This window comes from Neodiprion fabricii, chromosome 1, assembly GCF_021155785.1.
Source record: "Neodiprion fabricii isolate iyNeoFabr1 chromosome 1, iyNeoFabr1.1, whole genome shotgun sequence".
In the NCBI taxonomy this organism is placed as follows: domain Eukaryota; kingdom Metazoa; phylum Arthropoda; class Insecta; order Hymenoptera; family Diprionidae; genus Neodiprion; species Neodiprion fabricii.
In genome coordinates this window covers 30702847-30715818 of record NC_060239.1, presented here as the reverse complement: position 1 = coordinate 30715818, position 12972 = coordinate 30702847, and the positions used below count along the sequence as shown (strand labels likewise).

The following is a 12972-nucleotide window of genomic DNA, read 5'->3' as shown; positions in this document are numbered from 1 at the left end:
CCGAGGCGCGTTAATGTGTGTGTGTGTGTGTGTGTGCGCGCATGGGTTATAATGTAACGGCGTGGACTCATTTATCTAATCACATATAGCAGCGGATGTAGCCGGCAGGCTTCGTGGGACCACTCCCTAGCGTCTTATTGTTAGGCCCTTCTTAACGTCGAGTGAAATTCAAACAACTCCATGATTCATGCTGCAGATGCAGTTTGACACCATGGTCGTAACCGTGTCTCCAACCCCCAGCAGGGGGCGATGGGGGTCGTAAGTATACGTTCGAAAGTAGCAAGATGAAGCAATGAAAATCGAATCGTGCATCGATTACCAAAATTCGAAAATCGACCATTCGTCAATCAGTGGGAAAAATTTCTTCCGGCTTTGAGCGGCGCAAGCTATATATGTATACATATATACAATTCGGATAGGCGTCGTTTCTTTGGTCCGTTGTGGTGGTATCAAGTTTTGCCCTCATAATAAAACTTGTAATATACATCATTCAGCATTAATCTCCGGATGTCCACCGAAATATCGAGTTACAATTACCTTGACATACGCGCGTGAAAAAAGACGATGGGATCGGAAGTAAGCGTTCGCATGCAAAGCGGACGTTGAGAAGGGGGCGCCTTATGTCTCCGCGGGGCGAGGCTTGTATACAAGAATCGAGGAACAGGTTTCGAAAATTACGAAAAAATAGCTCAATTACATGAAATTATGTGAAAAAGTAGAAACAATTTCAATAACAAAAAGCTCGCTGACGATTATATTGATATAATAAGGGGTGGCAGGTGTTTCTGGGGTGTCGTGTGCCATTGTTAGAAGACAATGCCGCCGCTGTAACGCGCCGTGGCTTGCTTCGGTAAAGCAGCGATACGCCTTGCCTACGGAGCCGCGCACGCACGCGACCCTCTAGTCGTATATGCAATATGTTGTCCGCCTCTTGCCGGCCCCGAAACCCCCGTCGAATTTCTGGCCTCCCGGACAAGAACCTATTAGGGTACGTGTTGCTGCCATGGCCCAAAACCCAACGATCCCACGGGAGCTCAGGGAGACGTCAAACGTTAAAAAGCGATTGTCAGCTTATCGAGGAACAGACCATTTTCAAACGCCATGCTATTCCACAACATTAATAATATTAATTTTTTATTCTCGGTATTCCAGAGTTACCAACGCGTCGTCACACACGGAAAGCTCTTGGATGATGTGATCGTGGGAATTTTTTATTCGATATTTCAGAGGTTTGTAATCTCCTGAGCCTTTACTGGAGAACGTTTTTGGAAAGATCGTTTACAGCCGTGGGAGAAGTGTTCCATAATAAAGAGGTATTCGATATTGGGCCATTGGATTAGGCTGAATAGGTGTCGTTGAATTTAAAGGGGGCGGCCGGCCACTCTGGAACTATACGTTTGAAAGCTTGCGACTCATCTCATCAATACTTGATTCCTCAAAATGCGAAATGCCCGCAAACAGTACAGATTCGCGGTTCAATTTACTGCACTGTAGCAGAGCCGTGCAGTACAGTACCTGATCAATCGTCTGCGCAACAGCAGCAACAGCAACAACAACAACAACAATATTTCAATGAATTCTTCTTCCGGGAAACATTGATTGATAAGTTGCAACGACTCGTCCTCGTTGCATGAAATCTGACTGTAAGCAAACTTCTCGCGGAGTGGTTCGATTGAATAATATGTAAATAATAAGGATGTGGGATAAAGAGAAAAAAAAGGGGGTCGAAGCTGCAGGCGTGCAAAGTGACGTCGCGAACCACATGCTATGCCGTGCCGATTCTCGTTTGGCAGGAAACTTTAAGCGAGCAGCATGCAAGCCGAATTCGTGACGGTTGCTGGTGCGTTGCGTGCAAATTGAAGCTACATTGATCCAACGAATCACAATGGCGGTCACATTGTAGACCCATTGGGGAAAAGTTAAATGGAAAGAGAAGAAGGAAAGTAGAAAACAATGAACAAAAAAAAATAAAAAACACATCACGACACGAGCTGCATCACCCGGACAAATGGTAAAAATGTAAAAATTTTAAATGACTCTCGACTCATTTTGTGGTAGGTACTCACTGGTCTTTGATCTCGGTTCTCTTGGTCCATCAACCGTCACCTTGATAGCCCTGCTGTAGGTCGCAACTTGAGGCGGACTCGTCGATACCGTTATCGTTATGCTGAAACTTTTTCCTAGAATGAGACAAAAAAAAAAAAAAGAAAAAAAGAAACAGAGATACTAGTTAATCGACTTAAACAAAATTTGCAACCAATCGCTACGTTTGTCGTCACAGCTGTACGATCCAATCGTCTAATTCTAGGTTTGTTTTCCTCAGTTTTAACACAACATCCGCTTCGTTGGTTAAGGACACTTTTAACGAGGTCGGATATTCGCTTATCTTTCCCAACTGACGGTAAAAGCGGTGCGATAACATCTTATCGTTGAGAAATTGTACTAATCTGCAGTACGAATCCCCTTTTCAAATGAAAAAACAACCTTCCTTCGGACATAATTTTTAAACAAATCTCGGTACAAGATCCACTCTCGCTCGTATATTCATGCCTTGGGTAATTATGCGCATATATAATCTTAGTGGCGAAATAAAATGGCTATTAATTACTTCTCTATTAGCCCTCCGAGAGTCGCTTCGCTCGGCTGCTGCTCGAGGGTTCGCGGGTATTGAGAAAAGTATCAGCGAAAGAGCGAAACGCGACGTGTGTGTCGTACGTATGCCCGTATAGAGAGGCATACACACGTGGCTGTAGGCGCGATATACGACTGCGCTGCAGAGCCGGAGGTTGGAGGCCCGGTATATTAATTCTCTCTCCATAAACGTCGTTGTAAGAGATTGACTACTCGGTTTTAACCGCCTAGTCGCTAATATGCATTTGGTAATTCATTGCCGCAGCTTCTTCGGCTTTAAACGCCTCCTCGCTTCATTGTATTATCCTGTGTCATTGGCGAGCTGTTTTGCGGACCAAAGATCGGTGCGAAAACAGCTAGGCGTATCGTATACAGTCCGAGCGGAAAAAGACGCGGCTGCGGACGATAGAATGAAGAATTTCGCTACCCGGATTAATCCCCCGGGAGAGGGATGATCTAACAAGGTGCTTAATTGCGGCCTCTCCGACACTCCGTCCGATTTTAAAGCCGATTTGAGGAGGCCAACTCCTCGGGGTTCACGATCACGGATCAGTTATACACACACAGCCGTAGACTCGCTGCGGTTCACCGAAAAATGCCTCGCAATTATCATCGGAGCTCTGTTATGGGTCGGTGGACCATGGGGGTTATTGAACGCACCATGGCGGCGGTTAGGCCTTGAATAATAGTCGTTTTAATTTAAACGCGTGTAATTATCAGGTAGCGTTTTTATTGAAGGCATGAATTAAGGGCCGCGCGTAGATCGGCGCAATTCCGGTCGAAGGATTCGGGTGCATCCTTCCAGCCATTAACGTTGCAGCTGAACGATTAACCCCTTGAAGCTCGAGGGGAACGGGGTGAAAAATTTTCGCCAAGACTGTACCGAACTCGGAGCTGTCTTAACGATTCGTACAAAGTGTTTGGGTGCGTTATTAAAAGTTGAAACGTTTCATTTTTTATGACCAGCCGAGAGTCGTTCCGGAATTCACCGCCTGTCTCCGCTCCTGCACAAGCGACTCTTTCTCTACAACGCCACGGACTGACTCTTTGAGGTTTTAAATAGACGCCGGTGTAATAATCTCTACTTGCGAGTCCCTTTTTTCATCCTAATTTCTTGTCACTATCCCCGTTCCGAAGTCCACTTATTAAAAATCGAATCAGACGCTCCCCTCGAGCGTGAAGAAAATTGTTCTTGCTCTGCTCTATTTTTTTTTTTTTTTTCTTTAGTCAATATACCAAGTTTAAGAGAGAAAATTATTATAAAGTAATACACATGTATATACTGTTATTAATTACTGAATCAGACTCGCGCTGCGTTGTTTCCTTCCGTTGCGAATCGCGTTATATGTCTATGTACCTAGGTGTCTGTACATAATCGTACTTTCCATTTCGCTTAACACGCGTATACACATTTATATTCACCGAAATCGTAGAAACTATTATTTGGACGTGTTGAATGCATGGAGAAAAAGAAAAGATAAAAAAAAAAAAAAAAAGAAACCCCCATCAAAGTGATAGAAACCGAGTCATTATGTATACGTCGTTTACATAATTTGGGAATATTTTTTTTACCTCTCGAGCGGTGCACCGCAGCTGTGGCGAATGATTTCGCGTTTCGCTCGATATAATCTGTGCAGGCCACGGATAAAAAGTCATTCAATTATCCGATTTGTGCAATTATCCCGGTGGAAATCGGCGCCTTTTTGTCAACGGCAGACTTGAAACCGGTTCGACGTTTCTTCGCCAAATCTTTTGACGTCCTCTATTCGAGTACAGGTACATTTCACCCGCACGCACGCACCTTTGTCGGGTGTCCGTCGGCATGATAACAGGCATCAAACACCCCCCCCCCCCCCCCCCCCCCCTCTCCCTTCGCAGCCCCTTTCTCGCCGACGGGACAACTGCGACTGCAACTGACTGCATCGTCACATATCGTCCCGAGCGTCCCGTCGGCTCCCTGTGTCATCCCTTTATACCCGTCATTGTATCATTGTTATCGTCATTGTTCACGCGCGGAGCGAATCTCATCTATGTACCTGTGCTATGTGCGAATGCTTTGCACGGCTGTTCGACTGGCCGGATTACCACGCGGATTTTATCCAACGAAACAATTATACCACGAGTTGAATCGATTTTTTGATTCCTCGAATTCGATCGAGGTGAATTCCGTACCTTATCGCGCTTATTTATCTTGCAAAGTGACGGAAACGAACCATCGAAGGGCTTGGATTTCGAAGAATAACCGTTTTCGAGAACTAGTGTCATTTTGTTGGGAATTTCTTTCCCTAAATTCGATTGACCATTCTACCAGAAATTTAAACCGTACAATTCTAGTCAGGATCTGTGAAACGACGATTTTTATGATTAGATCCGGTCATTGAGTAAAAGCAGTTTTCGCAAGTTGGTGAAAACTGTCCAAACAACGTCGATCATCGAGTACCTTCAATCCAATAACATAATTTGTAACCGATATTCTGTACGTAACAAAACACATTATTCTCTAATGAATAAGTTTTCTTGTATAATTCAAATTCTTCGAGTAACAGTTCGCAACCTTCTTCTTCTTCTGAATAATACTAATAATTAAAAAAAAAAAAAAAACCAATTTCACACGGTCCCAAACGAAGCAATTAAATTATAAGCATAATATTGTATGTAAGAATAATTGAAAAATGCGAAAAATTCGATCGTTTAAGACACATAGAACATAAATCACGATTTACGAGAAATATCGTATTAAAAAGATTGTCGTTCATCGGGCGATCCATATTCCCTGTAAAAGACAGGATTCCCCCTCAAGATCCACGGAGTAGGACCTCGCCAGATTGCAAGATCTTATAATTCGGCATTGGAAGCCGTGTCCTAGCCGGAGGCAAAAAACGTGGAATTCCTTCAGGAAATGTTCGTCGGCGTAGGTCCAGGCCGGTGTCCTGGTACCGGGTAGGCGGTCGAGGGGCACGGGGTGGTTCGGGGGTAGGTGGCACAGGTCTATCGCATTTGGGGCTAATAATGCAGCCGCCCCCGTGCCGGAGCTGCGGTTAATACTCGATGATGGGAACAGTCATCTGCAGAGACAGCCAGCCGGTCCGGCAGAGTCTAGCTCAACACCAACGGGACAAAACGGGGGCATACCGTCCAGGGCATAGGATAGGATAGGATATACGGCGCACCGCACGTTGCGTTACGTCGCGTTACGTCGCATCGCGCTGAGCGAAGCTGGCGAAAAAGGTAGGGTGCGTCGGTACGCGAGTTCGCACGGGGGGTTGCGGGGTGTCGGGGGTGGATTGTCAAATAATTACTATCGGTGGTAATTTCGACCCTGTGCATGTGCATATAAATATGCTGTACATATACCAACGCATACACGGATATTGCCTGTCGGTATATTACTAATTATATGACCTATAGATCAGCGGCAGAAACTTCTCGCGATGCGTACGATCGTCATTGGTTTCGAGGATTCGATTTGATCCCTCTTATTTTATATCCTAATTCACGAATTCGCCGACGTTATAATAACGGAGCGATTATTTAGCACGGTGATCGGTAATTTGTGATTCACAGGATATTCGAATGTTAAGCCTTGTTTGACACGTTGAGGTACAAACGACCTACGTCTTTTCTTCGTTAATTTGAAGTATGTAATTTAAAAAAATTGGGTCTGTGGGCGCCATTTGGTATTTTGTTATTTATATATAGTTTCAAAAGGTGTCCTGTTAAGAATTTCTAATAATAATTTTCAAGTGAAAATATTGAATAGATTATTTTTCATGACAGTTTTTGTCGCTGGGGTACAAGCGACCCCGGTGTGTCAAGTATGTGGTTATACATAAGTATGTCAAACAAGGATTAATTGTATAATAACGTGTATAATTTAATGTCGACGATTTCTAACTTAAAAAAATCCACGATCCTAAATTCACTCTGATATACTGCGCTGGTCGGAATATCCACAATGTATGTATAAAGAACGTGTGTTTACACAGAAGCAGGAAACACGAAAATAAAAATCGGTATTAAGACTGAGAAAACAAACATATTTGAATCCAAGAGAATGTTTATTCGAATAGTAGCTCCTCAGCAGAAATTTAATAATATCACATGGTGATTTGCACGTAGTAAGAAAACTTCAAATATTTTAGTAAGACAGTCAAATATTTCGTTGAGTGAATAAATTATTTGCTAAGGATTATTGAGATAAATATTATCGTGGATAAAACTATTATATATTATTTTTTTTCAGTGATCGATCCAATCGAGCAAATGCAGCTATAATATCTACAAAATGAAGGAAAATTTCCAATGAAAATGCAACGCTATTTGCGGTTTGCTCTGCGAGCTTTCCGCCGCTGAACAGCCCACCCCGGATATTCCTGCACTCAAATTAATATATTTACAAAAAAAAAAAAAAGATTTGTACGTGACACCAGTCCGTTGTCGCGTGAATAGATTCGTCGAGGGAAAGAAGCCTCGGGGTTTGTGGAGTCGAATGTGGGCATAGGACGGAAGGCGGGTAGTCACACAGACACGCGCGATACAATTTATATTATTGTAGATTATATCCGATGCGCTGAAACGAGCTTTCTCTCTGTCCTCTGTCACACGCCGTCGCACGTACAACACGTACTTTACTGATGTGTCACTGTACACGAGTGTAGGTATTATCCGTGATGCCAGCGAATATGAGCTGTTTTCATTAGCAAAAATGAACCGTGCTTTCTATTTTTTCCTATATTATATATGACAAATGATTTCGTTAATAAAACAACCACCGTGTCGATGCAATAAAAACCGCAGATTAATTTGTAAATCGAATTGGCCACTTGACCGCGGATTGTTATTGGTAGATACACGTGTATAACGACCGATATCATTTTTTAGTATAACAAGTATCCACATGCTTGTATGTTTATACAGGTCTACACAGGCATGCGCGTTCATATAAATAGGGTACGAATTTACGGATGAAACTGCAGTGCAGGACCAGGTCCATTGAACCGCGGGGGCTGCAGGAGATGATGATAAAACGTGTGACAAAAGGGTAACGAATCGTATCCGCGAGCCGATGCACCGCACCCTGGATCAATCTGTTAACCATGAAACCCCGTGATCCTGAATGGCCGAAAACTAATTCGTGTATGTCGACGGTGACCGCGTCGAGGTGAAAATAATTCGCCGATCTTGAGACCGATCGCTCGATCGCGTCGATCGAATTTCTAACCGGCGCACGTTCGTACGTTTCTGCCTTCGCTCGATCCCCGTTTCGACGACGATCCACGCCGGAAGAAGCTTTTCTACGATCCGTCCGCGGTACGAAGCGCGAAATATCGGGGCGGGAATGCAGACGCCAATGATAAACTGGGTACGTCATTCTTGGTAATTGCAGTTTGGATCGATTGATACCATCGCGAGATGATTTCGGGTTAACAGCCAGTTGTTTTTGGTGGTGTGGGATTGCAGCGGACGTCGAGTAATGACTCTGGGGGTTGCAGCCCGAGCGGATGAACGACGGGGTGGAGGGCTAGGCTAGCCTCCAGCCTGACGATGATTACAATAACTGTGATTTCGACGGGAGGACGAAGGACGGGGGGCGGGGGGCGGGGGCCTACACCACGGCCTCCATTATATCGCTTTGTGCGCGAATTGAGTGATCGCATTTATTAACAGAGTGCCGGTGGCTCCAGGCTCTCGGCTGCAGGATCCGGAAGAATAAAATCTCCGATCGCTCGCCTTTTAACGCGGTCAACCACTTGTCGGATCGAAAAGTCGCGCAATTAATTTACATTTCATTTGATTTATCTGGAAATCATCGACGCCTCGCGATTCCGCGTGTACCTAATAAGGACGAAGAGAGCGGACGCGTAGCAACGAAAAGGGACCGTTTTTTAATTATATTCCCGGTTTTACGTAACTTAACTTCGCAACGAACGAGTTGTAATTAATTTCACCGGTTGATTTGCGGTACCTATTCGTTTTTAGTGGATATCATTGCAGATTACACAGTCGAATGATGTACGTATGTGTGTACGCGTATCATACATTGACACAGTGTTTCGTTCCCGGATGCAAAAATTGAATAAAACATTTCTGCGAAAATCTGTGACGATCCGGGAAAGAAGTAAAGGTTCGAATTAACTAGGCGTCGATTTTTGTGAATCAGATAATTCGTAGAATAAAAAAGATGGTGTGCAGGTATGAAAAAAATTCACGGCCTGTACTAGGAATTCAGGAACATTCCGCAAAGACACCTTATCGTACCATATTCGGCACGTATCAATTTCGCGCAGTGAATTATTCGGAAGACGATTATAAACTCCACATATTATTGCCAAAGGCATTAAAGTTCCTGGAACTGGTAATATTCGCTGGAGTAGTCCTACTCCAATTCCTCAATATTTCATTAACAGAAATAACTTGCTTTGCGAATGATATTGATAAATTTTTTTACCAAGTATCGGCTTTCGATTAGCGCTCTAGTTATGAGTAAACAAGTAAACGCGATAATTATGATACCTACGCATAATTTAATCAAAATTACCCCGTCAAAAACTCCATCGAATTCAATGATCGGATTTTCCCGTGTTTCAAGTGTTGGCGTGATACAATTATAAGTTTGTAAGTGGAACACCTACCGTAAATAAATTTTCCAACTGCGCAAACGCGTGTAAAAGCAAATTTCATCGAAAAAATCATACCCGCGATTTCGTCATTTAAATTTGTACGAATTATCGAAGAGTTTGAATTTCGATCCTTCTCCCGAGGGTGTGCATGAAGTTGTTTGATGAACAGTGACATCGGATAATTGAAAATGGGTCTGTGTCGTAAAGCGTTGCATACATACATACGCATGTGTATACATAGGCACGATTCATTTTTTAGCAACTCTTTTTTTCCATTTCTGTATTTTTTTTTTTTTTTTTTGAGGAACAATAATATTTCTGATGGAAATACATTTGCACGTCAGTCTCCATGCGGATCTTTCACCGTTATTATTACCACTACTATCACGATTATTATTCGTCCAAATACATATTCATGGATCATAGGTATAGATTTTTCGCCAGTTTCACCCGCAGAACCACAGCTGCGATATGTTTCGTGAAAATTACACGTATACGTACCATATGCGTACGTACATAAGGTCCGGTATATATAAATCAAAAATTATTTATTCCTTCCAAACTAGCCATTAACATGTGACGTGCGAATTCTCACCTCTCCCACTTCTGCCGACGAACCTCAGATCGTTGAATTTGGCGATCTGGTTCTTCATGAGGGCCGTCGAATTCCTGATCTCGGCGCAGCATTTTTCTTCGTTACCAGCGCGGACTGTGACGAGGGTGCCGTCGCTAACCTCGCCGAGTGCAACCACCTCGAATCCACCCGGTAGCGCCTTGTTCGACCTCCAATGCGTCGGTAGCTGACTGCAGAGGAAGAAAGGTGACCCTGGAAGCCGGGAGAAGAATAAAAGAATGATCGGGGCTCATTCCCAACAAGTCGCGGAAAGTGCTCGCGAATTTCATACCAGGGCTTGGCTCCCCAACTTCGAGAACCCGTTTACGACTGGTAAGAGTTATTAGCCGGCGCTAAGCTACCGCGGGCAAGAAAGTGACCCCGGTTACGTTACGATCGAGCCGGTGTGATACGTGATTCACGATCGTTTCGAAGTGCCTGCAGAGAGCGAGCGGAAGGATTGTCAACAGGATGTGCGCAATCGTGAAAAAGTATTGCAAAACCTGGGCTATAACGCAAAGACGCGAATTTTGTTTACTCATGCACGCATCCTCCTCCGAGGCTCCCAAACTTTCCCAATTGACGAATCTTTTCGATGAAATCTCGCAGGTCCGAACGACTCGAATTAAATGATGAAACAGTTGCAGGTGAGTGCGGAGAATTAAACGGTTACAGTGATTCGATGAATTGATCCGCGATGTCCAATCGCTAATTGCAGCAATTAACGGGGCCCGAAAGCCACCTTACAACAGTCGGAAACGATGATTCGCATCGGCTGAACGCGGTGGGAAGATTGCATAATTCGCGAACCGGACCTCGTTCCAAGTTCGTTCCGAGCGTAAATTGATGTAAGAAATTTGAGGATTCCTCACCCGTCCTGACGAGTTCCCCGGGGTGTTTGGCCTGCGCCTCGTCGACGAGCCTCTCCGTCCACCAGAGTTCACCAACGGCTGCGGTTTCGCTCATCTCGCCGCCGCCGCCGCCTCCTTGGTACCCTAAGCCGCCCCCTTGGAGGGGCGACAGCGAAGATCCCGTTAATTCACCGTCTCCTCCCGACCCGACACTCCCAGCACCACCGCCACCCTCTCGTGTCCCAGTGAAATTCTCCCCGCAGCTTACGGATCCCACCGGGAGATGCATCCCACTTGCACTGCACCGCGGAATCACCAGTTTCGGTGACTTTTTACTCGGAGGTCCGAAGGGGAGTTTTCTTCTTTTTACTACCTGCACGTTTCCCTAATCGACACCGTCTGTTGCCTTTTGCACTCTCCCGACGGAATGTGTTTTTTATTATACTTGTTACAAACGATCGTTGATTGACGTGTTATTTATCGTTATTTATCCTTTACGTGTAATTCAGAAAAGTCGTTTAAATTTTTTTCACGTATTATAAGAGTTGTTGCTGAAATTTACCGCACTTACGATGAGATACTTTGCAGCGTGTTTTATTTTTGTAGAAAGTTTAAAGTTTCAACTCCCGGTCAAGGCTTTGGACCGACTAGGCTTCCAACGATTGATCGTAACTGTTGCATACTTGCCGGGATATTTAAAACTCGCAACACTCGGATATCGCGACGATAAGAAATCAACGGTTCGATAGAAAGTTAGATAAACCCTGATTGTAAAACAATCACTGTTTCACGGTGTTCCACAGTTGAGTTGTACGAACAATTTTCTTGCAGTCTTGAAGTTGAACTGAGATAAAGCGTATACAACGTACAAGTATAATTTACGCCTAGTAATTAAAATACACCCATGTAGGGGAGCCGCACGTGTATTTCAATTCAAATATTACTTTATCAAGTTGAAACGTTGGCGTGTATAAATGCCCTTGAAGTTACCATATTATCACCTCTTGATATTCGAATAATCAGCATTTATATACGAGCGAGAAGGTGTTGCGGCGCATAAAAAAGCAATCGTTCGCTCCAAACTAAACAAAGTACATCAAAAAAAAAAAAAAAAACCCATCATCAGTGAAAACAACGGTTCTCCACAGACTAATCGCTGTCCGATTAAAGAACGAAATTATCAGCATGTAACATTCCCAACAGACAATAAAATACGTTGAAAATTATTCCGCATATTATACTTATTATCCTACGTGTTACAATTGAATACGACATGCAGGTAATAGCTCGCGACTATCACGGCGAAGAAATCAGCAACAAGCTCCGAACCCAACACTCGTCACTCGTTTACAGAAATTCGCGAATCCGTTCCCCGTGAAGACGACCACTGCGTCCGAGATCCGAATCCCGACTCCCGGGCGGCGAAACGTCAAACGCGGTTGACACGCGTGGCTGCCGTTCGCAGGCGGCTGGACTGCGTTAAGACCGGCGGTCGAGTCAGTCGCGGTCGGCGGTGCGCGACGTTGTGTCGCGATCTCGTCTCGTGCCCCGGGTCGGTCGGTCCCTCCCCCAACCCCCGGCCCCTGCCCTCTGCACAGCCTCTCCCTCTACCTACCCAGGCGTTGATACTTTGCCGACACTCGTGTAACGCCCGGCGCGCGGCCCGTTGGTTGGCTCGTTCCACGATCGAAATTCCCGGAGTGCCTCTTATGCCTCTCACTCACCGCCGCCGAGTCCTTGGGGATGATTGGCCATTTTTTTTACCGCTTCTTCCTTCTTCCGTCCTTTTCTCTGCTCGCCTCACCTCACCTTTCCCTTCATTCGTTTCCTTTCCTTACTTCCTCCGCTTCCGTTGCCACGAATTGTGTACCACCGTACGCACGTTGATCTGTCATTTCATGCTTTCAATTTAGGTATGTAGGCCTGGGCGAATTATTTTCATACCGTCGAATCTTCGGTTTCGGTTCGACGTTGGTTCTGTTGACTAACGAAGGTTTGGCGGATTTCTTCAATCTCAAATACGACTGCATCGATATTTCGTTGAGAGTACGCATGTAAGACAAGTATTTGCATTTATGCCTTGCATGTACGTACGAGATGTTCATCGTCGTTACGATATTATCGTATACGTCACAATTCGGTTTGCCAGGATTTCTCGTACCTGTGAATGGGATCGGTTTGGCGGTTGATTCAACGTTGCTCCAGGGGATAAATTATCGATAATAATACCGCCGTACGAGTCACGAGAAAATCGTGT

The 12972-nt window shown here is 44.6% G+C and overlaps 1 protein-coding gene across 4 annotated transcripts in view; it reads right to left on the bottom strand.

Annotated features, from left to right (window-relative positions):
- Positions 1-12223, bottom strand: part of LOC124188002 (protein lozenge-like) — a 40755-nt gene extending 28532 nt beyond the window's left edge. For all 4 annotated transcript variants that reach the window (XM_046580278.1, XM_046580254.1, XM_046580270.1 and 1 more), the window contains exons 1-3: positions 10737-12223; positions 9847-10077; positions 2067-2180 (exon numbers count right to left, since the gene is read on the bottom strand). In XM_046580278.1, coding sequence (XP_046436234.1) covers positions 2067-2180; positions 9847-10077; positions 10737-11004 — 613 coding nt within the window. In that variant the 5' untranslated portion in view covers positions 11005-12223. The remainder of the gene's footprint in view (positions 1-2066; positions 2181-9846; positions 10078-10736) is intronic.
- Positions 12224-12972: the final 749 nt, after the last annotated feature.